Source organism: Panthera leo, chromosome B2 (genome assembly GCF_018350215.1).
Source record: "Panthera leo isolate Ple1 chromosome B2, P.leo_Ple1_pat1.1, whole genome shotgun sequence".
Lineage (NCBI taxonomy): Eukaryota > Metazoa > Chordata > Mammalia > Carnivora > Felidae > Panthera > Panthera leo.
The window spans coordinates 64,674,305-64,702,288 of record NC_056683.1 but is presented as its reverse complement, the minus strand read 5'-3'; the positions used below and the strand labels follow the sequence as shown (position 1 = coordinate 64,702,288).

At 35.2% G+C, this 27,984-nt stretch overlaps 1 protein-coding gene across 1 annotated transcript in view; it reads right to left on the bottom strand.

Moving 5' to 3' along the window:
* The window catches only part of RIMS1 (regulating synaptic membrane exocytosis 1), a 491,685-nt gene that overhangs the window by 384,622 nt on the left and 79,079 nt on the right, over positions 1–27,984 (bottom strand). The window contains 3 exon segments of the mRNA XM_042939159.1: positions 7,942–7,956; positions 14,592–14,601; positions 16,179–16,201. Of these exon segments, the coding sequence (XP_042795093.1) occupies positions 7,942–7,956; positions 14,592–14,601; positions 16,179–16,201 (48 nt within the window).

Genomic DNA, 27,984 nt, shown 5'->3' with positions numbered 1-27,984 from the left:
CCCTAAAAGTGTATTTTAAAGTTATAGAAATTAAAACAATATGGTACAAACAGACCTGAAATGAAAAGACCCTCTGAGAAATATCAACATACGGATAGATATGTGATACATGTGAAATTTCAAACCAGTGGGGAAATATGGATTTATGTCTTCAGCCTTCCCTTCAGCAAAAATTTACTGAGCAAAGAGAATTTCCCAGGCATTATTCTAGGTATGAGAGAGACAGGAGCGAACAGATTCAAGTTCCCTGATCTCTTGGAGTTTACATTCTAAGGGAGATAGGCCATAAACAAATCACAAATAGATACATAATTTAGTGAAGGGAGTGATGTGTGCCAGAAATAACAAAACAGCACAGGGAGGAAGAGTGAGGGAGACTGCTGCTTTTGATACAGGCACCAGGAAAGGGGCTGCGGAGCAACTGACCTGAAAAGAAAATAGTGGTAAATAAGAAGTTGGACCACTGAAGCCCAGATCACAACATGTATTCTAAATATAAGAAACAAAAGTATTAAAAATCTAATTAATGTAGGTGAATGTCTCTAAGTAATAGAGTACAAAAATATTCAAGCCATTAATACCAAATTGAAAAAGGGCCTGGGAAATCGACTGATCCCCCTGGAGAGTAGGTTCTCTAAATTTTCTCAGCAGTCAGTACACATAGTGGATGCCGTGTTTTCAACCACAATTCTGGACAGGAACAAGTGGCATCTTCTTTCAATTCCTACACATTTTTATATTATTCCACTGTTAGAAACTTCCAATAACAAGCTATTTAACTTGTTTTCTGAAGTAGAGTGGGACATCATTAACTATAAAAGATTGGTAGAAAAATAAATAAAAAAGCAACTGAATTATGTTTTACCCATTTTGATTATCTATTGACTTTCATTTTAGAATTTAAAAAAACAACTGAGTTTCTAAAACTGTAGTCTGTATTAGCTAGTTTCTCTTATGCACATTTGTAAGGGTTCTGCTGTCCATTACTATTTAAAAATTTCCCTCTTCTCTTTTCACACATCCACAATAGAAAACACACCTTGATTTCTGTGACGAGATAAAATTATTTTCATGTTTGCAGTTCTTATGCAATAGCACCTTCTGCAAAATACTTTATTCTCCAAAGTGCTATTTAAGTTTTGCAATGATTTTAACATTCAGCCTAATTGTTCAGGTTTTAGAGAAGAAATTAATGAAAGGGACAACCATTTAAAGCACAAGAGCTTTGTTCACACTTCGTTAAATATTTTAAATGGCTATTTTATTTTATGGCTTTTGCATTCCTTTTGAATTTTAGCTGCCTTGCTTTTTATAACCAGGAATTTTGAATCTCTCAGCAAAGAAACCTTGCTGCATATAAGTATCGCCCAATTTATAAACATATTATTCTTATTTCTATTTTCTGTTATTCTAAAATGAAACGAAATTTGAAAACTCATGTCAAGGTTTAATCATTTTAGAACTCTTCATTAATATGACATAATTTATTTTATCTTCTCTAAAATCATATGTAAGTGACCTTTGCCTCCCTCCAAAAGTAATTAATTTACTTCAGTATCATACTTTCTGTGCAGAGCAGTCATTGAGAAATGTTACAGATAATTGCTCTAAGAAAAATGTGATTGATTAAAACAAATTTAAAATTCTAGGGGTGCCTGGCTGGCTGGCTCAGTCAGTAGAGCATGAGACTTCTTGATCTCGGGGTTGTGAGTTTGAGCTCCACGTTGAGCACAGAGTTTAATTCAAAAATAAAAAAATTAAAATTAAAAATAGATTTTAAAACAATAAAATAAAATTCCAATAAAACCACATTGAAGTAAACCGATCTGTCATCTCATACACAAACTTTAACTTTATGGTAGACCAGTTACTACCTCTGATTAGCTGTCACTTAGTGATTATTAGATCTATACACTAATTTCATTATTAACTTGAACTCTGCGTAATTAATCAAACCCAATGCAGTTTTATTAGGCAGATTATGAAGTAGCTTTGTAATAGCATTCCTTTTTTTCTGAGAACTGCCCCTCCAACAGCATGGTAGGTCTCAGATTAGTCCGCACTAATTCATTCTACCTGTGTCCCTGCAGAGGTATGTGCCAGGAGGAGCCCCTGTTCTGTACCGTCACAGTCCCTACGTACGGGCACATTGAACATCAGCTGGGTGATCAGTGACACTATGGCAGGGGGCAAGGGGTAATATGGGCTCATGGATTGAATCTGACATTTTCTGCTGTCTGTATACACAGTTGCAGAGAAGACAGACCCAATCTAAAGAGAAGATTTAAAAAAGCACTGATTATGAAGGAAAGCCTCAGGTCCTGATCATACTTTTTGAGCTACCCCCGAATTCTCCCCAGTATATTCTCTTATTCAAAGCCATTCTAAATTTGATTTTGTTCATTAAAAATTCAAAAAATATAATAATAAAATTAAAGAACTTAAACATATAAAACATTGGCACTTAGCATTAGTTGGGAGGAAAGGTTTTAATATGGCTTTGAACTTAGACATGGATGCTACTTATAGCCAAACTTATTAAATAAAAATGGGATTGGCTTAATGTAATAGCATATATTGAAAACAAAATTTAGGTCTGAAATCATTATGGACTAAATGTTTGCGTCCCCCTGAAATTCGTATGTTGAAGCTTTAAACCCCAGTGTGGCTATCTCTGGACATAGGGACTCTGAGGAAATAAGCAAGGTTTAAATGAGGTCATAAGATTGGGGCCCTGATCCTGAAAGATTAGTGTCCTTATAAGAAGAGACACCAGACAGCTCATTCTCTTTGTCTATGCATATCCACCAATGAAAGTCCATATGAGGACAAAGCGAGAAAGTAGTTGTCTATAAGCTAATAAAGAGCTCGCACCAGAAATTGATTAGTGGAAACCCTATTCTAGAACTTCCAGCCTCCAGAATCATGAGAAAATTAATTTCTACTGTTTAAGCCATGCAGTCTGTGCTATTTAATACACACCCAGTACACACACGCATGTGTGCGTGCATGCGTGCACACACACACATTACATATTGAATAAATGAAAACCAGAGATATAGCAGGTTGCCTAAATTCATCTTACATTACTGTAAGAGAAGATAGGAGTTTATAATTTAATACTATCATCCACAGAAGTTCAAAGAAAATATAGTTTGAGGCTGAAATGGTTAAGGAACTAACTTTAAATTTAGAAATCAATTTGGCCACAGTCATTTCTAAATTAAATGATTTTCTTTTAATTTTCAACAGTGCCTTTGAGGTATAAGCTCAGTCTTTCAGAGTTTTGCCTCTGAATATAATAAATAATACCAGGAGAATAGCTCAGTAGACTTCCCCTACATCACACATCCTTTCTTCCCAGAGGGGGAAGAAACCATGGCTCAGTCCTCATGACAAAAAAGGTATCAGTTCTATACTATGAACGAAAGTCTATGATCTGAGTCTGTTTCTTGATATATTAATGGATCTAACATAATTCAGAAAATTGACTGCTTTCTAACAAAGCCTGTATTTCAAACTGATTTCCTTCCTGCACACAATAATAAAAAAATCAGCTTTGAGACACAAAAGCAGAATGATGAAATTTTTGTACTAGGGAGTGTACCTACATTCTCTTTCCCTGGGCAATAAGTGTCATGGCTCAGCTTTGGAGATAGAAGCATTCCAGCAACATAATTTAAGGGAGAAAATATAATATTATCATTTAAACATATTTAAAATACAATCTTTAGTCATTCCACTAGCAAATTTGGCATTGCTCCTCTGGTTTATTTTATTTTCCTTTGTTCAAAGAAGAGTTTGTAATATTGACAGGGCCTTTTGGGCAGTTATCCTGGAAGAGTAGAGAATTATGAGGCAACTAAGTCTAAAAAATACCATTAGGATAAAGCTCACGAATAAAGAGAGACTCAGTGAGTCAGTGAAGGTATCTGCTAAGCCCATTGCCTGAGCAACTAAAAATCTGTTTTTAGACCATGACAAAATGTCCCCATGACATTGTCAAATGACTTGTATAGAGTCTATCCAAATGTTTTATATGAATACCATGCTGCCTCTTGTATTTTATGCTTCTTGAGGGCAAGTACTTACTATCAACACATTTATCCTTCCGGCATCTATCATCCAGCAGTTCCACAGCCATTACTTGAACTATTGATTTACCTGGCATGTCAACAAGTGACAGAGTGAAGGCAAAGAGGGTTTCTACTGCACGCATTTGCTAAAAATGTTTTCTCTTTTTTTCTAATAAAACATTTTACCAAACCTCAAATGGTGTGGGTTTATCTTTTTGAAGATCCAGGTTTAACATAGCAACACTGAATTCCCCACATAAATGCTCCATATTAAAAATGACAAGGGAGATGAAAACAAAAAATTCCAGTTACTGTCTTCTACAAGCTATCTTGATAAAACAAACCATAACCGTCACTAATCATTCTCCACATTGCTGACTGGTTTAATGCCCTTGAATTATAGTCATCTCAAGGACCATTTTAAAATAAAGCACTTCCAAAAATCACAATGGAAATACTATCAAAATCTCTTGACAGTGTTAATTTGATTGATGGCAATGTAAAAAAAAAGTCAATTTGTGACTACTTAACTGAAATAATATATGATGCGCATATCTGAGCCATAAGTTTCAAAACAAATCCAATTTTAAAAACTGTAAAAAAAATATCCTCTACCCCCCCATCATATGAATGTTTAGACAGAATTCCCTATGTACCAAACTACATAAACTTAATAATTCAAAAACAATTATAAACTTGAAAAAGAATAATTGTTTATATAGGTTCAATCCATAGCTTTCACTATGGAAAGTGAAATAGTTTCATAGTTTCATGCAAAACTTTCACTCTTTAGAAGTTCCAAGTGGGCATGACCATGGGCTAATTTGTGGTTATTTTGTCCTTATACACCAAAGACAGAAAGAGGAAAGAGAGATCTTTTACATCATGATTGATTTCTACCCAGGAAGTCTTCTCATTTAAAAAATATTCAACAAGAAGTCAAGATGCCAATCACACCAAAATAGCACTGCTCCTGTTTCTGTTTCTGTTCTGCATGTCATGAACTTTGGGCTTGAGAACAAACAGACGTCAGCACAGACTCCACCTGGAGCTTTCCCTCTCCTTACAGCACTGGAAACAACAACAAAAATTTAAATACAGTCACAGAACAAAGAGGCCTTGAGAGACCTTGTAGCAAGTTAATATCTGAGACCTGTAGGCAAAATAATCTTTTTTCTTTTTCAAAATGTTGGGGACAAGACCTCAAAAACCTCTCTTTACAGAGCATTCTGGTGTTGTAACCACCTGAACATTAAGAAACAGCTTTCCCTATGACTAATCCGCATCTCAACTGATTTTATTAAATCCAACTTCTCCTTAACCACCTTCTGTGTATTTAGATAAGAAGATTTTGATTTTAAAATGCACTTGCTCATTTAAATTCCATTTAGAAGACCACTGAAAATAAAATGTGTTTGAAAATAAAAAGAGACTAAAAGCACATTCTCTGGATAACACATCACATTCCTGTTGCAAATGCACCTATGTCCCCATGATGGCAGGAAGCATTCATCTCTGCCAGTCAGGGAAACCACCAGGTTTTTACTGTGCTATCCCTGGATAAGTACTCTAATATGACTCTCTGAACCTCAGTGTCATGTCTTAAGCAATGGGACTGGATTGGCTAATCCTTTAAAACATTTTCAGCTCTAAAATTCTAATTTCTCTATTTGACATAATTTTAAAAGTGAAAGAGAACAAACAGGTTAATATACCTTTGTATGTGTTTTGGTGACTAGAAGTAATTTCTTGCTTCCATAAATTCCCATTATATTTTATTTGTACCTTCCACTCCATCTCTGACTTCCCTACACTCCTCCAGTACTTTATTTGTCCTGTTTTTTGTATGTAACATATAATAGGCTCTACTTTTCACTTGTACCAAACTGAAACTCTGCTACTAAACTGAATATCCTTGAAGATACAGATCAGTCTGATGTCACCTTTGATTCCTTCACATAGACACATGCTTTGTATGCAGTGGCATATGCTTATGTTTAATGAGGAAGTGAATGCTGGATAAACTACACTCAACTTTAGGGATATTTGTAAAAGATATAGTCATTTATATGATCTAAAAAAATACAAAAGATCTGGGTTTTAGGATGTACTATTTAACAAAGGACCTGGTCAAGTAAACTGGTAAAATAAATGGTATATTAGACATTTTTAAAAACACATTCAGATGTTCTGGGTAAATTGATATAAAAAGCTGTTAAAAATTTTAAGGTTTCTTTTTAATATAAAAAGACAAGTGACTCACAGAGTCTTGAGGCAATCTCAAAAATAAAGTCTGCAGTTTAAAGGAAGTCATTTATAAAAATAAAGCAGTTACTATATTCTGTTCAGTATGGCTTAGAGAAGACAGCCCTAGATAAAAGAAATCAAATGTAGTTGAGGCTGGTAATTTTGACCTTGTAAAAGACCCATTTGGTTTTTCTGTATTCATTTTAGTTCTTTAAATATTCTTTAAGATCAACAAGTAATATTTTGTACAGAAATACATTTTAAAGTTTTCCTAGATGTGCTTTCTTAGATATGACAGCATTCTGTTACTATCTTAACTGTTTTTAAAGTACATTTCAAGAAACCTTATACAACTATGGCCTGATATTATTAGTACGTGTTATTATTTTAGAATATTACCATCAAACTTAGAATAAGCCAAGTCCTGATTGTACCCTACAGTACCTGACCTACGTCTGTTCCCCCAACCTCACCTCAGACCTCTCTATCCTCACTCAGTGTGCTCCAGTTCAACCTGAGCGACAGACATGCTCCTTCCTACTTGGAAGCCTCCTGCCTCTCCTGCCTCCCCTTCTGGGGACACCACTGTCCTAACTTTTCATAGCTGGCATCTTCTCATCCATTAGCTTCCATGTCTCTCACAGAGGTCATCTCTACTGTCTGTGTTACAGTCAGCCCCTCTATAACTCTCTGTCACAAAACTTTATTCATTAAATCCCCAACCCCCTCACAATCTCTATTGTATCTATTTATTTATATATATTTATAAATATATATTTATATATATTTATTTGAGTGTTTCCCCCACTAAAATACAAGTTCCATAATAAGACCGGTCTTATCTGTCTTGTTCACTATTGAACAAGAACCATTGTTTAACAGTGACCAGGACAGATTTATACCTGGTGACTGGTGTGCAGCAAATGCTCAACATATATACATTGAATGAACAAATCAATGATTACCTCCAAATGTAATCAAGAACCTGTGGCTCATAAATGCTTATTCATTTAGAATAAACTGATTGTAAGTATTTATCAACATTTTGTTTGTAATTAAATATTCTGACACTATGTGATTAAGGAAGTTTAAAATAAAATGTGACTCTGCTTTTAAAAAATACTATGTTCTTGGCCCAAAAGAAAACTTCCACACAGGTAAGGCCATAGTGAATGAAGCGTCATGAATGCAATGAAGTGTACTATAAATAAACTGTACACACAAATGTTTCTATGGTCAGAAGGATAGGGTAGATGTTGGTAGAAAAGATTTCTAGGGTTCATTGAACTTGAGGCACTCATAACAATGATGGTAATCATTATCAAATACTGAGCACCTGTTATGAGCTAGTCACTATATTAGAGAAGCATTGTTTTTTATTTCAGTCATCTCAATTACAGAATATATGCTTATGCTTATGACTATTCAAACAAGAGCAGTGTTCAAGTGGAATAGTCTCTTCCTCCTCCACTCCAGTCCCACTTATCTAACAAACTACTATTGACAATGGTGTGTGCATCCTTCCATAACTCTTCCATTGTTTATACATACTCTTAGGTACAAGGCTTACACTGAGCTGGTTACAAACTGGTAAGCAATCTACCTGTTCAGAGCCAACATCTCTTTTGCTAGGCTTGTATCTGTGTTTTATAAATTGTTTAATAATTGCTTAATAATTAGAATCAGTTCTGCTTAGCCACGTACTTTTGACATTGTTGCATTAACAACTACAATCCACCTGCAGTGCCATAATTTCTTCAGCTATTTTCTTACTGGTGGATATTCAGATGTATCCAATTTGTTGCAGTAAATATCCTTGGATATGTATGGCTATATTTTGGCACTATATTTATGTCAGAAATATTCCCACAAATAGGATTACCAAGTCAATGGGTATACACAGCTTTAAAATTTTTTCCTAAGTAAAGGATCTGGGATATATGAATTTAGGTCTATGGACTCCAAACAGCTTGAATAGATAAAGTGGAAATTGGACAGACTTCTAAGGAAAGGGATAAGATAAAGGCATGGCAGCAGGAAACAACATGATATATCATGTGACAATAAGGGACTCAGAACCCAGTAAACCTGGTGGTCTAATCTGGGGGCACTTAGATGTGGGAGGGTGGGTTACTGAAGCCAGGGTATCATGTATCTTGATGTCAAATGGAAGAATTTAGATTTGCCCGTCTAAGAAGCAAAGAACCATTTATAATTATTATTATAACATTTGCAATAACAAGACAAATGATTAAGCAAACTTTCAGAATCAGAAGAAAAAAACCCCAGCAGTCTGCTGACCCACACATATTTGAGCTTGAGCGTGGTGTTCTTTTCCAGACCATATGGACTCTGGCAGTCTCAGTTTCCTCAGGAACTCCTTGAGTAACAGAATGAGAACAACTCACTGTTCAAATGCAAATGCTTTCTCATCAACTCAAAATTGCTCCTATTATCAAGTTTGAGAAATATAACAACAGTAAAAGCCCTCTAAGGACACAATCAATGACACACCACAGGCAATTTACTATTCCTGGCCCTTTCTTCTAAGGCTGGAGAGGCTGCCGGGCAATCAACTTGGAGCCCCTGACTAATAAGCCCACTCTCCTTCATGTCTGAATATCTTTGTTTTCAATTTTACCAGATCCTCCTGGAGTGATAATGGCACTCTGTGTCTTCAGTTAACCAACAGGACAAACAATATGTCCAAGGGTGGTCTTACCATAGCACAAAAGGTCAAGCCTCCAAATCTTTGTGGCACTTAGTATTTTACAGAAGCCCGTTGGTTTATACAACTTCAGTTATAACACAATTGCCTCATCAGAAAAAATGTGGAGTCTGAAGTGGAAGCAAGATAATCCGACATTTCCACCATACACAGATTCTAACCACTCCATTTTTGTCTTTTTTACTATTTATACTCCTTTCTATCCTGAAATATTATTATACTCTATGGATCCATCATTTACTGTCTTCTCCAAATAACTCTGTAGGTGATCTCATCTACTCCCAGAGCATCAACATCATCTTTGAGTCAAGGACTCTTAAATCTCCAGATCCAAATTCTCTTCTGAGTTCCAGATCCACGGTTACAATTCCCTATTGGACATCTTCATCGAGTTGAAAGCACTTTCAGCCCGTAGTGCCACTGTATGATTGTTTCTGGCTGTTGTCCATTCTAATTGGTTGGTATCTCATTTTATTTGTCAGTGCCCATACTGTAGTGCTGACTAAATATTTTTCATATTATGTTTGATCACAGCATATCAAACTTAACCTGTCCCAAACTAAACTCCTCAATTACTCTTACTGCTCCCAATTTACTATATACCTTACATTTCTCTCTCAGTTAACAGTACCACCATGAATTCTACTGCCTAAGCAAGAAACTTCAGAGTCATTTTTATTTTCTCCTAATTTAGCATCTATATCCAGTGATCATGTCTAGTTGTTCTCTCTCCAGATTTTTATTTGTATCCATGGTCTCCTGCCCACTGCAAGCCACTCTCAATTCCTTGGTTCATGTATATCATCAGTCACCTAGCCTTTTGCCTTAGCTTCCTATCTGTTTGCCCTAATTCCACCATGCCCAATGTCTAAACCATTTCTCACATACCATCTAAAGTTACCTTTATAAAATACATATTGTATCATGTAATTTCAAATTCAACAAATTTTTTTCGCAATTTCATGTAACAGAACAGTAGGAATACATGTTAGATAAGGAATAACAGTTCAGATTTTATTAAAATAAAAAGTCCTATTTTAAGTCATTCTCTGTGTTGGAGACTATGATCAACACGGCAAAAAAAACCTGGTACCTCTCTACTAGGAAGATGGAACATTAACAAACTAATTGCAGTAGTTAGGGTTACCAGATAAAATATAAGACACCCAGTTAAAGTTAAATTTCTGATGAACTCTCAATAATTTTTTTAGTGTAAGTACACCTCAAAGATTGCATGGGGCACACTAACACTAAAAATATTGTTCACTTGAAATTCAAAATTTTATTTGCTAAATGTAGCAACCTTAAGTGTAATAAATGATGCATGCTAAAATAAAGGTAAACAAATTACAAAACTACTAAAAAGAGACCAATTAACTCTGTCTGGAAGGCCTAAAAAATATTTGGAAAGGGGTGACACCAATTAAAGTGATTGAGAGTATTTAATTGTGTGGATAACTGTGTGTGTGTGTGTGTGTGTGTGTGTGTATGTGTGTGTGTGTGCGTGCGCACGCACACGCCTGTGCTGGCACACATGCACACAGTAGCAACATGAGAGACATTCCAGGCAGAGGAGAGAATGTTTTCAAAGGCAGGAAAGAGAATCAGCAGAGTGTGTTTGCAGTGCTATGCTGATAAATACACTATTGTTTCTCAAAAACAACAGAAAATGTTGACTTACATACTTTGCCAATTTCCATGGTACAAATACTATGACCAGGACAGATTTTAAACAACTTTAACATGGAGTTGTTTTAACATATAAAAGGCATGTTTATATGTTTTAACATATAAAAGGCATGATACTACAGTATTTCTATCATATAGTATTTCTATCATGAAGATACAATGGATGTGAATAACTCAAGAGCATAAAGAGTCACACGCAGCAAATAATTAGGAAGTGGTGATTTTTGAGTATTTACTCCCCTTGTTTTAATGTACTTTCCCTAATTGTAAGTTGATATAATTTAATTTTTAATAGTAGCACTGTTTAAACAACCAGCTTGTAAAGGTTTTGAAAATTTAACAGTTGGCTCTCAAGAGTTAGTATAAGCCATTCCTAACTACACCACTGCGTGTTGGTGAGCTACAAGTCTGTACTGGTGGAGTATAAAGTGTTTGTGTGAAGGAGGATGTGGGTGGGAACACGAATAGGGCAGGGGGATGTGGGCAGTGGCAGGTGTTAGACATCCCTTTTATACAGTCCCCATCAATCTATATATGGGTAGATGATATAGATGAAGCAGAAGAAGAAGAATAAACACATACATACTGAAGGTTTACCACCTCAATTTATAGGATTCAACTTGCAAAGTGCCCTACTCACCCCTGTGCAATGAAATAAAACGAGCAGTTAGCATCAGAGGTCTGAGTAACAGCTCCATCATTTACTGCTAATCAAAAAAAGTAGAAAATAATGCCTTCTTCCTGGGGGAGAAAATTAACTGAGGTTTAATGTGGCAAGGGGTTTGTATATCAAAAACTGTCAGATAAAATTCCTAGGTCACTGTGAATCCCACATCTCTTTTCAGAAACATGTACATTTGCTGCTTCTGCACAAGGTAGAGACACACCCTTATTTCTTGTGATGTGGCTCCAGCATTACAGTTTTTCTTCCTTTTTTTCTTCCTTTTCTCTCAAAGATCATCTTCCCAACATTGGTTTTGATTCCTTCCGGGTATGTTTGCAAACTTTACCTCCCATTTTCCTTTCTGTGTCTCCCTCTATTTCTTCCAAGAATTACTTAGAATTTCAGAACAGAGAGATGTTTCTCAAGCCCTTTTGCCTTCTCTTTTAGAGATAAACATACTATGGAAATTCACTGTCAGATTATAAATACAGTCTATTTGCTTCTAATACATTCTAATTATAGCTATTAAAATGATCAACAATAGCAATTTATAATCAATTAACCAATAAGTAAAAGTTAATATCTTTTATGTGTTTTGGCACGTTACTAAAAGCATGCAGAAACCTGTGAGTAAGAGAAAGATAATAGAAATGAATAAAGATGAGGAAATGCCAGAAAATCCAGACATTCGATTTTAGGCTTAACTTGAGAGGCAACAGCAAATCAAAATACATTTTGAGTCAAAAGTAATATGATGAAATTGGGATTTAAGAATATCTTTTTTTAATGTTTATTTTGAGAGAGAGAGAGAGGGTGCGCAAAAGAGAACAAGCAGGGGAGGAGCAGAGAGGGAAGGAAACACAGAATCTGAAGCATGCATGCTCCAGGCTCTGAACTGTCAGCACAGAGCCAGAGTGAGGCTCCAACTCTCAAGTCAGAGATCATCACCTGAGACGAAATCAGATGTTCAACTGACCCAGCTACCCAGGCATCCCAAGAAAGAATATCTTAAGAGTATACCCAGCATAGTTTGCTATATAACTAGCAGCTTCATATCTGTACTTAAAATTTATATACAACTCACTGCCCCCAAATCCTGTTTAATTGATAAATTTAAAATTTGTGCAAGAAAAACATGTAGATCCTTTGGCCCACATCTCAATATTCAAAAAAGAGTCTAGGAAAAAAACCACACTAAAGAAATGGCAACTAGTCATTGTTCTTGTATATTTTGCAACATCGCTCTTCTGATAATCACATCCAAAAACGTATTTACTTTTAACTGAAGAACTGATTGGACTAGTTTTAAAATTTGCAATTTTATCAAAAGAAAAACATCACAATTCCTTTGCCAATGTTGAAATAAAAACTCCAGAAGTTCTTTTGTTCTGATCATTCAATCCTGAGCCTTTCCCTGTATGACTTAACCTCCAAATTTAATATTTTAATGAAAAAGAGTGGGAGAGCACTGGCATGCTGCAAGTGGTTTCATTTTGGTGTCCAATTCCACTCCAAAATTGTTGACTCTCCCAAGAATTAGGAAAATAAAAAAGAACTAAAACAAAGCCATAAATTCAGCAGATCTAAGACACGTGCGTAAATAAGAGGTTGAAAATGATACGGGATGCTGTAGGGAAGATAGGTGCATCAAAGCTCAGAGGAAGAAGAAATTCTGGTAAGGTGGTTGGTCAGGCAAGTTTCAGAGAAAATTACACGTGAACAAAGACTTGAAAGTACAGTGGGTGAGAAAATTACATACTGAAACCAGTAGGGAAAATGTGTGGAGAGCGTTCTTAGTAGGGAGTAACATAATTTTGTAAAACATATGACGGAGAGAAGGCTTTATAGGAGATAAGACAGCCAGGCAGCGGACGGTCAGGAGACAGTCTATAATTTATTCATGAGCTCTTGGGCCTTGAGCCTCTAAGAGAGCAGCCACTCTGACCAATGCTGGGTAGGATGCTTTAGACTGGCCAAAAAACAGGAGGCAGAAAGGCCAATTAGGTTTCTAACCCCAAGTCAAAGAGTAGGGGAATCTGAAATAAGAGGATGGAAGTGAGAAGGGAAAGGAGGAAAGATGTAAAAGACAAGTCAGAATTAGAGCTGACAGGACATAGTGACTGATTATATGTAGGAAGTAAAAGGAAGGGAAGAGTTAAAAATGACTCAGGGGTTTCCAGGCTGGAGGACAGGAAGAACGGAGATGGTACAAGCAGAAGAAAGAAGGTAAAGACGGATGCATGTGTATGACTGTGCGTGTGTGCAGTGGAGTGTGATATGGAAGGTAATACAGAGTTCAGTGGTTTTACACACCAAACAACATAACACCTGAGGGCCTTTGTTGAAAGTAAAACATTAAACGCCTTCTAATCTTAGCTGCAAAAATCCTAAATTTTATTTTCATACACACACACACAGAGAAATATAACTCAAAGCCATCCTAAATTTTATTTCCATACACACACACAGAAAAATATAACTCAAAGCCATACTTTTCCAAGCCTGAACTTTTCTCATAAACATGGTCCAAGACTATCCCCTAAACCATCATAGTAAATGACACTGCAAAAAAACAGCCCAAGTATTTTAACACTTTTAGTGCTCCAAAGGATAACAGATGGTGGAAATAGCTCTCTGGAATTGCATGGAAAGGCAGAGTGAGAAAAATCAAAGGGAAAAATGAAAGAGGTTTTCATTCTCTTTCCTGATTCTCTGTATTCTCTACTCTTTAATGTTTATAAACTCAGTGTACCATTTACAATAAGGGGGATAACAGAATCCATCTTGGAATCATTTGTCCATCAGCACCTATTATTCAAGTCAAATCATAGTTCAAATCAAAACAAAGCAATTTGTATCAAGTTCCAATGATATAACACAGTATTATGCATTACAGTAGACCAATGACTTTCATAAATAACTGCCTCTACCTTCAAGAAGTAAACACTACAGGTAGGGGGATAAGATACAAAAGAAATTGTAAAGACAATGATTTTTTTGTTTTTAATCAACTGAGGCAAACAAAGAAAACATATCCAAGACAGCCCACAATTTATTAACAAATGACTAGTATACTTCTAATGTACTGTAGCAGCTCATCCTTAAATTAAATATCAACCCCCCTTCTGTTTATTTCATATGTAAGGAAGCTTAAATGCAAAAAGTCACTGATAGAAATTTTGTACACTTTTCTAGGTCTATCAAATTTTATATCTTCCATAGATTTGGATAATATAAATATGACTTACTCACTGATTATGTATTATGCCCACCATAGTCCCACCTAGACTGAATTCTTTAAATCAAAAAACCTATGGCATTCTTATCTTCTAATCCCTCCAGAGCATAGACCAGGATTAAGCGAGAGAGCTGAAGGTCAACGGATCCCCACTTGGATCACTGAAAAGGATTACCAGACTGCCTCTGAGAAGTCGGGAGCACAGGCTCTGGAGTCGATTGTCTGGCTTCGAATGCTGGCTTCACTAATAATGGATGCAAGTACGTAAGCAAGTAATTTACCTAGATATGCCTCAGTTTCCTCATTTGTAAAATGAAGACAATAGTGATAATTTATATAGAGTTTTGTGAGGGTTAAATGCACATGAAGTGCCTAAAACAGAATAGTATAAAATTGCAGCTAATTTTGTCACCACAGTTGATAGAGAACTAGCAAAGAGCTAAAAATAGACATAACTTAGGTTGGTGAGCAGTTTTGAAAATCAAGATATGGGGGCCTCTGAGTGGCTCAGTCGGTTAAGCATCCGACACTTGATTTTGGCTCAGGTCATGATCTCAGTTTGTGGGTTTGAGGCCCAAATCGGCATTCTCTCTCTCTCTCTCTCTGTCCTTCCCCATTCATGCAGAAGCTTGCTCTCGCACTCCTTCAAAATAAATAAAGTTTAAAAAAAGAAAAAAGAAAATCAAATGTGTGTTCTTTTCCTTTTTGATGCTCCAATATGAAGTTCTCTCCATTGTGTCAGAGAGTCTTCTTTCTTACGGCTCTCCCTAAGGAATCAGAATAGAGGTACATATTACAGGGAATGCAATTCCCTAAAGCCACATGCCTTTTCCATTTCCTTACTTTTTCATTAGCTTTCCTAAGGTAATTCCCAGGCTCAAATTCTTGGACATTTCTTTCAGTCTTTCCTCTTCCTTGCTCCTTTCTCTGCTACATTCACTTGTCACCAAAGCCTGCTGCTTTCTCCTTGCAAATGCCTTTCTCATCCATTTTTTCTGTGACCACTATCATTACCCTTACTATTATTAGCCATTTCTGGTTTATTTTAATCATCTACTAATTGGTCTCTTTCTCTCCAGGAATGCCCTATTATCATCCATTATTCATACTTCTGAAAGATTCATTATCCCAAAGCATTCCTTTCAATCTGGGTAGCTCCCTGTTCAGATACTTTCTTGTCTTCCTTCAGAGTAAAACCAGTTCCCAGAGCCTGGCTTTCAAGGACATATATGCACTGGCCCCAACCTTCCTCTATAGGTTTATAGTCCTTGACTCTTTTGCTAAATATGGTTCTCCAATTAGATTATATATGCAATGCCCTCTTTGCCTGACTGCTTAATTCTCACTCTGAATTTTTACCCAAATCATTTTCATTTTCTTAACCTGGGATGCCTTAATCTCTCCTTTCTATCTAATTACAATTCTTTCATGAAGTAAAGCTAAAGTCCTCCTTTCTCCCATAGTTTCTCTGACTCCAGACCATCTCAGCCACAATTACACACACACACACACACACACACACACACACACACACACACACACACACATCCATATACTCCCTGGCCACTTGAAGAAATTTCATATACATTTTTAAGTAATTTGCTTGACTTAGGTCATTTACTTGTATTGTAATATATCTTTTATACCTGCATGACCACCAACTTATCTATCCATCCACCCATCTATCCATCCATCTCTCATCTTCCACAATTAAATTATAAACTACTTGAGAGCAAATCCTATACCTAACACTACTTTGGGAGACTTCCTTTCATCTTCCAATTTTGCACAGTATTTGAAACATAGTTTGTATTCAATAAAGATATTTTTAAAGAACTACAGAAAAATATCAGATAGCATATAATTAACTGTTAACATATATATGATAAATTGCCAAGTACTACTGGCTTTAACACATTTTCTCAATCTCCAATTTTGAGTTAGATTTCTCTGTGCTTTCATGCCAATCTGTAAATTCTTTCATAGCCTTATTATCATACTTTGTTGTAATTAACTGTTTACTTGTCTGTCAGTTTAAGCTCTATCTCATTAACAGTTTTATAAGTCTCTAATGTGTCCAAATGAATGAGTAAAATTGAATAAATTAACGTAAAAATATATGCTACACATATGGGTCATTTGAAAATGATGGAAATCTTATTTAATGTTATCCAGAGTTAAATAAGACTTAAAAGGTCTGCTTCAGCATGTCATGTTCTGTATTTGTCTACCCAATGACCTCAATTATATATTACTAGTGATGCTATCTAAAGACTTTAAAGACAGTCTAGACACATTCACAATGTTTAGTATTTGTTATATGCATAATAGATGAATGCATTCATTTATCTACCAAAATCATTTTTTACTAAATAAACATTAATTTGCTGCATAGATTGCTCAAGTCCTGAGCATGATCTTCTCCTTTTATTTAATACCTTCTAGTACCAATACAGAAATAGCAGTGAGTACAGATTCTCCTTTAGCTATAAGCTTCCTGTTTTTCCACAAGAACCATCTATTTTCTTGGCACAGGCAAATCGTTCTCATCCTGGACAAAAGACTCTGTAGAAGAGCAGAAGAAATAGCAGTGATTCACAGAGTAACCAGGCTGAGCCCTGAGGCACAGCGACTTTCTAATAATAATATTGCCAACATTTATTTCCCTTTGTATTCTCTCAACATGAGTTTTGGAAGAGAGATCCTATTCAGAGATAATCACATTAATTTTGATTTGTGCAATTATCAACCATCTCAACTAACCTTCATTTTCACTGAGCATCTCAGTGGTACATACCAGTGGTTCTATATCATAAGAGTATGTCTGGATAACTTGGGGAAATTTTCCAAATACACATTTCCTGGCCTCCCATAGTAGGGAGCTTTTGATACATGATGGGCTAGTGTGAGATATGGTGTATCATTTTAAAAAGTGTACCAATACTCTCAATAAGAAACACTAATAGATAAGATACAGTCTATATTTTGGCTTTATTAGCCAAAAAGTAATTTTTTTCAAATTGTGCCACTATGAGCCCACTGTAAGAGCTTCACAAATATTTGTTAAATGGACAAAATAATAAATTATGTACAGACTGTTCACTGCTACCTTATTTTTTGTAAGTTTATTTATTTTGAGAGAGAGACAGTTAGCAAGTGTGTGCTCAAGCCAGGGAGGAGCAGAAAGAGAGGGGGAGAGAGAGAATCTCAAGCAGGCTATGCACTGTCAGTGTGGAGCCTGACATGGGGCTCAAACCCACGAACCATGAGATCATGGCCTGTCAGAAATCAAGAGTGGGATGCTTAAATGACTGAGCCACCCAGGCATTCCCCCCACACTGCTACTTCAGAATATATGAATAATATTTATACAGTACTTTATACACAATTCTCTTCTGTACTTTATCTCATTTCATCCTCAAAAACTCCCATGAGATAACTAGAAACAATTTTCTTCCTATTTTCCAGAGGAGAAAACTAAGATTTAAGAGGGTAAACAACTTGGCTAATGTCACCCAGCAAGTGAGTACCAGAGCAAGAACTAAAAATATTTGGTTCAAATCCTGAATGCTAGGATTTACTATTTACTGAAGAATTGCAAAATTCCTCTTAATCATAATGTAGATCATCTGGATATTGTGAATCCATCCTATACTATGAATCCAGATACCTGGATTTAGACCTAGATCTGCCTCTTTCCTGCTGAGTGACCCTGGGACAATTTACTATCAAAGTTCATGTCTTAAGAGTCTGCCATATGCCGGCCAAGAGCACTGATCATCAAACTCAGTTTTTGCTCATACCATGTGACTTGAGGTAAAGCTGACGTTAAATGAACTCAAACAAAAGTCTGCTTAGGCTTCTAGTGTTTCAGGAAACAGCCTTAGTGTTTCAGAAAATCTCCTTAAAATATCAATATCAAATATCACATGGTCTAAGATTGGCCAAAGAAAGCTGAAAAGATAAAGATCCATTGAGCTAGTTGCTTGGGGCTGGCCCTAGGCCTAAGGTAAAGGTGACCCTAATTGCTTCCTGATAGGATCAACAAGACAATAAAAAAATAGGATTCTAGTCAGATGCTCCATACAGGTGGAAACAAATTGTTTTTAGCTAAAACCCCCTCTATTCATAGGAACAAAAGACCTAGATAGCATACAATGGGCAAGGTTCTCCAAGGTTAGGGTCACCAAAATAAAAACTGTTCAGAGCATCATTAACAGAGGACCTAGTTCAGTCAACAAGGGGTAACTGGTGAAAGTAATTTATGATTAATTAAGATCCATGAAAAATAACTATTACATATAAAACTACTATGGGTCTACTCTTACAGAACTAAACTTTTTTAATACCCAAGAAGTTGAAGAAGGCACCTTCTTCAGGGAGCATTCAGACAGAGATGAAAACAATATTATCTTAAAATAGTTACAGCAGAAAGAGGGGCTTTATAAGACTCAATGAACTGGCATAGAATGATTTGCATAAACCACAAAATCATATAGAGAATGAAGACTATAAAAGCCACACAATTTTAAAAAAAAATCTGTCACTTCCTAATTATAACCATGAATTGGAAATGTCAGCATCCCTAGTATTCTCATTTCCAAGATACTGGCTGTACCGACTTTATTCTAAAGGACAAAAACATATTTTTTTGGAACTTTTATCATTTTAATATTACCCGCTCAGTATGATCCCTACTATAGGTGGTAATAGAAATATAGACTGTAACAATGAACGCTTTTTATTGTATATGCAAAAAAAAAAAAAACTGCAAAAAAATAAAACTCATCACATTTTAATGTAAACATACGGCTTAAAACAGTACAGAAGAGGCTTCTTATCTCTGAATAATATTTTCATTCATGATAAAATATATAGCTAAAAGATCCTTTGAATATGGAAATATTCCCTTTCTTCTTGACTGAGTTTTACTCAAAAATGAGATATTTTTCAAAAAAGGAGCAATATTTTTATCTAGTATATATGTTAGAATATTTATTTAGTGTAGAACACCTACAAAATTATTAAATCTTTCCCAACAGAGTATCAGAGTGAAAAAAAGTCACAAAGAACATTTAAAATGGCAAAGTCTAATCATGTTTCAATTTTTACTCAATTTTACTTTTTATCATTATTTACCATCAATAATATTTGAAATTCTATACGAATTTACCTGAAGTAATACAACTGAGATTTCTAAATTTTTCACTTATATATGCCATTTAAGATATGTTTGTGTACATAATACGATGCTAAGATTTTATGAGAAAACATGTTCCTGCACATTATGCATTCAATGTTTTCAATCTATTATTGAGATTACACATATAACCTGGAGCCCCCTCCCTTCACTATACACCAGAAGTTCCTTTTTTCTTTCATTGCTTCTAAAACTTCATTAAATTCCACTAAACTTCACCAAACCCATTTAATTCCACTTGCTTCATCTCTATTGCCACCAGCAGAGTCCAAGCCACCAATATGTTTTGCCTAAACCACCACAACTGCCTCCTAAGGTTCTTTTATCCTCGTCCAACGCACTTGTCACACTACCCTGGATCATGAATCTCCTTTCTTCGAACTGCTTCAAGGCCTTTTCAATAGTTCTACATAAAATCTGGAGATCTGAGAGGTCTCTAAGATGTAACTCTTACTTATCTCATCAGTCTCATCTGTTGCCCTCCTCCTCACATTTTTCTGCCTTCTTTTAGTCCCCTAACCAGGCTACACTGGTTTCCATTTAAGATGCACTGCACATACCATCCTCTCTGCCTGGAATTCCCTTCTGCTGGATCTTCACAAGGCTGACTCCTCATCTTTCAAATCTCTCCCTAAATATCATCTCTTCTGTGTCTTCCTTGAACATCCTCTCTAAATAGTTTCCCCTGTGTAGTTCTCTAACACTACATAGATTCAGTTTAGGCTCTTATTAAAAATGAAGAGTTTTATAAACTGTGTTTTTGTTTAGATTCTCTCCTCCCACACTCTTAAGTTCTACAAGGGCAAGGACTCTACTTTATCCATCATCATATCCAGTGCCTGGCACTGGGCTCTACACACAGTATAAACTACATAAATATTTGTTGAAAGAAGAATGAACAGCCTGACTCATTGGAAAGCAAGCAGCAAACTGCTTCACCTACTGCACAATCTCTATCAGTTGAAGAAGTTTACTTCCCCTCTCCTCAATGCTACCTTCTCTTCCAAAGCTGATTTAACTGGTATCTACTGAAGGAATAGACCACACCTGAACTGAGAATTTAAGAGAATTTGGAAAAGGCTGAGTACAAAATCTGCTAAGCTTCAGGAACAGAGAATACCACATGGCCCAGGAGGTGCAGAGGGGCAAGATCAGGTCAACCAGGGAAAAGCAGGCTAGATTCCAGCATTCACAGGGCCTCTCCCAGGTTTTTGAGAAGAATCACTGTATTCATGATGGTGTTGTATCTGGGGTGGTAGACAGTCTGCCAGTGGGCTGCCCAATTTTCTACATTATCCATGGAACCTCTGCAATCCACTACTATGGCAAGACAGAATTCTAGGCATTTAATATACACAGCCTGAAGTTCATGTCTGGTATGCAGAGCTTAAAGGCATACTGACATAGGGCCATAGGCTTCTGTCCAACTGTTTATAATTTCAGAGACATGCTTCTGTTTACTCTGTTAATTAGTATATGATATAATGTTGATGTTAGATACGTGATTTTAAATGAGAAAAGATATAATCAAGTATAAAGATATATGTATATTTAACATAAATTATGGGAAAAGCATATATATTAATATATATTTTCCTCATTATATTTTTTATTCCCAAGGCACTATTTTAAAATTAGGTTAAATATAAGCTACCACATTTACATGATTATATTCATTCTGATCCCATACATGTTGGTCCTCAGAAGTCCCTGTGTTACAATTAATCTGAACAAAGATTGTCATTGCTGAAAAAAAGCATGCCCTTGAGATTTGAAAAAGTACGCCTATTAAAAAAGTGTGGATATAGCCTCCCTGTCAATTCAAGGCTGACTCATCTGAAACTGTGAAGAAGGGGGAAAAAAAGAGTATGTGTGACACACATGTCCATGTCAAAAGCTTCAATGCAGATGGTGCTCAATGATCCAGTCCAGGATATGAATTACCACTGCATAGAGAGATCATTTCTAGAAAAGAAGAAGTAGAAAGGACAAAAACAAAATAGCAAAATAAAATCCTGAGACTAAATAATTTGAATTTTTACCTGGAACCTAAATCCATTTTTTGTTAAATAAATTAAATTGATAATTAATTACAGAACTTACAAACATATGAGTAACAAATTTTTTAAAGTAAAAAAAAAAAAAAGAAAAACAAAAACAACAAACTCATACCAAAACCAATTTCTCATTTTTTTCCCAAATGTAATCAGAGAAATCCAAACCAAAGAATCTCACCTTCTGATTGATTCCTTAACTATACTGAACCCAGACTCTGAGGTTACACTGGTAATTTTTATATGATGAAATTGGTCATACACATGAACACACACACGCATACACACAACAGAGTTAAATTTATTTTCTAGGAACTAGAAATCACAAGTGTCAATAATCCCAAATCGTGAATGGTTCAAGGGTTATATAGAATTGACTTTTGTTTTTTGTTGTTTTTTTTTTTTTAACGTTTTATTTATTTTTGAGACAGGGAGAGACAGAGCATGAACAGGGGAGGGTCAGAGAGAGAGGGAGACACAGAATCTGAAACAGGCTCCAGGCTCTGAGCTGTCAGCACAGAGCCCGACGCAGGGCTCGAACTCACGGACCGTGAGATCATGACCTGAGCCGAAGTCGGCCGCTTAACCGACTGAGCCACCCAGGCACCCCTAGAATTGACTTTTGAATATGAGCTTTTCTGAAGATGTGAGGATTTCATACACATTTATAAGAATCATTATAAATGTTCAAATAAAACAGAATTTAAGTAATCAAATAGCTTCCCATTAGCTTTCACAGAAGCTGATGGCTTCACTGGTAAATTCTGAAACATCTGGAAAAAATTTACAGTAATCTTTCACAAACTCTTTCTAAATGAAATAATAGGGAATACTTCTAAATTCATTCTATGAGATCAATGTTACCCTGATACTATAATCAGACAAAGAAATCACAGGAAAACTATAAACCAATATTAGTTATAAATATATACACAAAAATCATCAAAAATAATAGCAAATCAAATAAAGAAATATGTAAAATGGATAACCAAATAGGATTTATCCCAGTAATGCAAGATTGGCTCAACATATGAAAATCAAAGCAGTACACCATGTTAATAAAATAAAGGACAAAAAGCACATTACCATCTCAATAAATGCAGAAAAAGCGTTTGAGAAAATCCAATATCCTTTTATGACATGAACACTCGACATACTAGAAATGGAAAGAAACTTCCAAAACCTAATTTAAAAAAAACATCTACTGACACTCCACAACTAACATCATATTTAATAGGGAAATTAAGGCTTTCTTCCTAGGATAAGGAACAAGATATGTATGTCTGCTATAACCACTTTTTGACAACTAGATATCCAATGTACCAGAGAATGAAATTGGATCCCTACCTCACACCATATATAAAAAGTAACTCAAAATGGATTAAAGACCTAAATATAAGAACTAAATCTATAAAACCCTAAGAAGAAGGAGTTTGGGATTTCACAATAGTTTCAAGGTACTATCAAGAAAATAAAAAGACAGCTCACTAAATGGGAGAAAATATTTGCAAATCGTTTATCTGATGAGGATGTGGTATCCATTACATATAAAGAACTCTTACAACTCAATAAAGACAAATAACTCAATTAAAAATGGACAAAAGATTTTGATCAACATTTCTCCAAAGAAGCGAAATATAATCAATGAGCACATGAAAAGATACTCAACATCATTATTCATTATAGAAATCAAATCAAAATCACAAGAAGATAACCCATTCATACAATTCACACTCACAAGAATGGCTATAACAAAAAAAGACTAACAATCTCAAGTGTTGGCAAAGATGTAGAGAAATTGGAATTCTTTTACATTGCTGGTAGCAACGTAAAATGGTGTAGCTGATTTGAAATCCAGTTTGACAATTCCTAAAAAATGTACACATACAGCTGCCACATGACTCAGCAATTTCATTCATAGGTTTATACTCAAGAGAACTGAAAATATATGTCTACTCAAAAAATTATACATAAATGTTAAGAGCAGCTTTATACATAATAGCTTAAATATTGGAAACAATCCAAAGGTCCACTTAAATGATGGTCGGATAAACAAAAATGTGGTATATACATACAAAGGAGTATTATTTGGCAATAAGAAAAATGAAGTATTGACACATGTATAACATGGATGAATCTTGAAAATATCATGCTAAATGGTAAAGCCAGTCATAAATAGTCCATATATCGTATGATTCCATTTATATGAAATTTCCAGAAGGGGCAAATCCATTGAGAATGCTAGGAACTGAGTTTTAAAGAGAATAGGAAAATGACTACTAATGGATAGAAGTTTTCTTTTTGGGATGATCAAAGTTTCTCAAATTACAAAGAAGTGACAATTGCACAATTTTGTGAAAACCACTAAATTGCACACCTTGAAAGGTGAATTGTATATATGGTATGTGAATTATATGTTCATTTTAAAAAGTAGGCAATCACCAACAAAGACAAAGCAAAACAAGAAAGACTGAATTATGATACATGTACCTCTATGGATTCAACTTATTCCTGATAATGTCACCTTCCACCTGATAACACAAACATTGTCTAAGCATTTTTTTCCCTTTGTACATTTCCCTTTATACACTCATTTTCTGGATTTTTACTTGCAAATTCCAACTTCATTTCTAGTGTGACCAACCATTCCAATTTTCCAAGGACTGGGGGGTAAGTTTGGGGGATTTCCAGGACATGGGACTTTCGGTACTAAAGCATGGATAGTTCCAGGAAAACTGGGACAAGTTTGTTCTTGCATGATCTTTCATAATTTACTTAATTCCTCTGCTCTTTGTTGCAGTACAGTTGATACCCTCTACACTGCTGATTGCAGTCTTTCCTTCCAACTCTATACTTTCTCTCCATGCTATTTCAGTTGTCCTAATGGTTTTTATTATAAAGTAATTGCTCACAAATTAGTATATCTCATCTAACCCTCTCCTGAGTTTGAGATACAAATAGCCAACTGTCTTCTGAATGTTTCAATTGGAGAGATCTTTGTCTACTAATACATAAGTCTAATGCTAAATCTAAACTTGCTTTCATGCCTAAATTAACTCTCTTCTTAATTTTATCACATTCACCTAATCTCTTGAACTAAAGTAAGTTATCTCCTCTCATCTTTGTTTTATTACTATATCTAAAGAATCACTATACTCTAATTATACTACCTGGAAAATTTCCTCAAATCTGCCCTACCTCCTACCTCTCCTACTTATTCCTGCTAACACCTAGGACAGATATTGATGTGTACACAAGAGTTCCTCAGACTTTTTAAATCCATAATCACTTTGAAAAACTCAAAAACCCTTAATGGTATGTCAAATTTCAAAATACAGTATTAAAAATAAAACCTAAGAGAAGGCACAATTAATTATTTACTTTTTCCAAGTTAGACAAATGTCCTGTTCTCCAGAGATTTTGATGCACCACTTCCTACCTCCTTTCTGTCTTCTCTTTTACACACAAAACCCACACTCACCCCTACACATATGAATTCCTATCCACCCACACAACCACATAACACACAAATACATATACACACATGTGCTCAGGTTCCAGTATTGAGCACATGTTTTAAATTACCCCAGCACCACCTGGTGTTTTGGGCCTTGGGCAACTGTTCTCTCCGTCTGGAAAACTGTATTCCAAAACTGCCTACTTACTGAACTATCCATCTTTCAAAATCCATGTTAACTATTGCAGGCTCTTAAATCCTTCCTTGACCCCAACAACCCCAAACAGAATAAATCATTTTTTAACATATTTCACTCATCATGTAGTATTATAATTTATTTGATTATGTAACTGCCACCTCCAACTTGAGAGAAAACCCTTAATAAGAGACAGGCGTTCTGTCTCATTTATACTTACACTTGAGGAACTCAATTTGTTGAACTTCACCATTATTTTTGATACATTTGTTACTTTGATTAACTGATGACAACTTATGCAGCATGTCTAAAATATGACTAAGTGACATTTTACTAATAACTAAAAAAGAATCTTTGGATAGTTTATACACAGTTATCAAAAATATAAAGTATATTGATATGTGTATCCATCAATCAAGATTTGCAAAATAGAATGCACCAAGTAACATAAGTATAGCCACCCTACTTCCTGTCTACCTACCACTCTTTTCCTACACAGTCAAGCATTTTGAAAAAGTCATGTACAATCACCATTTCCTTTCCTGACTTCTCATTTCCTTCTCACAACTATTGAAATAGAGTAATTCCACCCACGTATATATTAAAACTGCTGTAACAAATGCCACCAATGACTTACTTCTATATGGACAATTCAAAGGATATTTTTTTTATCTCTGAAGTCATTAACTGATTTTCTGCTGTATTTGATACTACTGGAGATTCCCCTTGAGCCCCTCTACTACCTTGGCTTCTGGTTCTTCTATTTCTTTATTTCTCAGCTGAGTCATGGGATCCTTTTCCTTTACCCATTCATTATGCACTAATTTTACCTAGGGCTCCCTATGCTATTTTCTTGTAACTATATATATTTTGGTGATGTCATCTACTTTTCCATTTAACTATTTCAGGTTCATATACCCAACTATTTCTTGGACCTATAGACCTATAGCACAAGTACCACAAAATCATTATATCAAAATCCAAACTCCTCACTGCTTACCTACCTAGACCTACTTCTTTAATTCTACTTTTCAGTCAGTGGACCTTAATTACCAAACAATTGATATGACAGTCCCTCTAAATTCTTTCTTTACAAAACCATATTCAATTGACAATCAAGCACTGCCAATGTGACTCCTTACTTAGCTCTTGAGATGTTTCCTTCCCACACCTTCTGCCACTCCTATAGGTCAAAGGCTTATCATTATCTTTCTTTGGACTATTACAACTGTCTGTTAATTGATTTGCTTATTCCTAGTTTTGCCCACATCACACTCATATTCCATTTTGCTCACTTCTGTCAAGGTAATACATATTTTATATACCTACACACATACATATAATGCAAATCTGACTAAGCCACTCTCCCAATTAAAACCCATTAGTGCATCCTTATAACTATAGTGTGTGTTACATTTTATATTTTTACCCAGTTATCATACACAGAAATCTAATTTCATGCTATAATATTAACCTAGGATGCTTTCTTGGATTTTTCTAATCTCTTCTATTCCATTCAAATTAAAACAAACAAACAAAAAAGTAGCCTTTATTGATTTTCAGATCCAGTGATAGGTAGTGACTCACAAATTTAAAAACACTCACCTGCAGGCTAAAGCCATCCTTAATTTCCCTGCCCTTCCCCGCTGTTTATTATTGCCTTTTCTTATCAACCTAGATAGGCACACGTGTGGATATGGAGAGCTCAAATTACAAACACACTATAGAGAATCAGCAGGATAAGGAATGGATTGCAAACTTTAAATTTTTCAATTTACCTAAAGAGAGGTTCACTATTTTAATTTGAAAAGTTCAGGTAAACAAAGAGGTTGTCAAAATAGAGGATTCAAAGGGACTACAGTTGCTTCTTCTTGGCTACTATACTCAGAAGGACCACCAGGAAAGTTCCACTAGGTGAAATATAAATTACGATGGATTTCTACAACTCTTAAGTCTATGGAAACTAAAAACAAAGTAAAGAAAATTATCTAAAATCTTGTTGGGAAGTACAACAATTGCTGTTATGATTCTAATAATTCCAATTTAAAACAGACATTAAAATGAGTGGGATCAATTAAAATGGAACCTCAATATGTGGAATATAAATTTTAAAATCAATATTAATTCCCCAAAGAACTTTCCCAGGAATAGCTTGAATTCTAATATAATCCTAATATAAAGTAAAACATTTTGTAATGCCTAGAACATAAGATAGGAAGCAGGGCTCATAAGCTTCCATGAATTCTTAAGGAAAGTTCCATCAGCAGGAAAATGGTTTTAAAGCAGAAACATTTATAGAAAAAAAAACATGGCAATATCATTAGAGTACTTCTTCCAACTTTTTTTCAATGTACAATTTCAAAACAAGTCGTGTTTTACTACATTTAAATCCAAATTATTTTTATTCCTTGAAAAGTACTGATTAAATGTAGAAG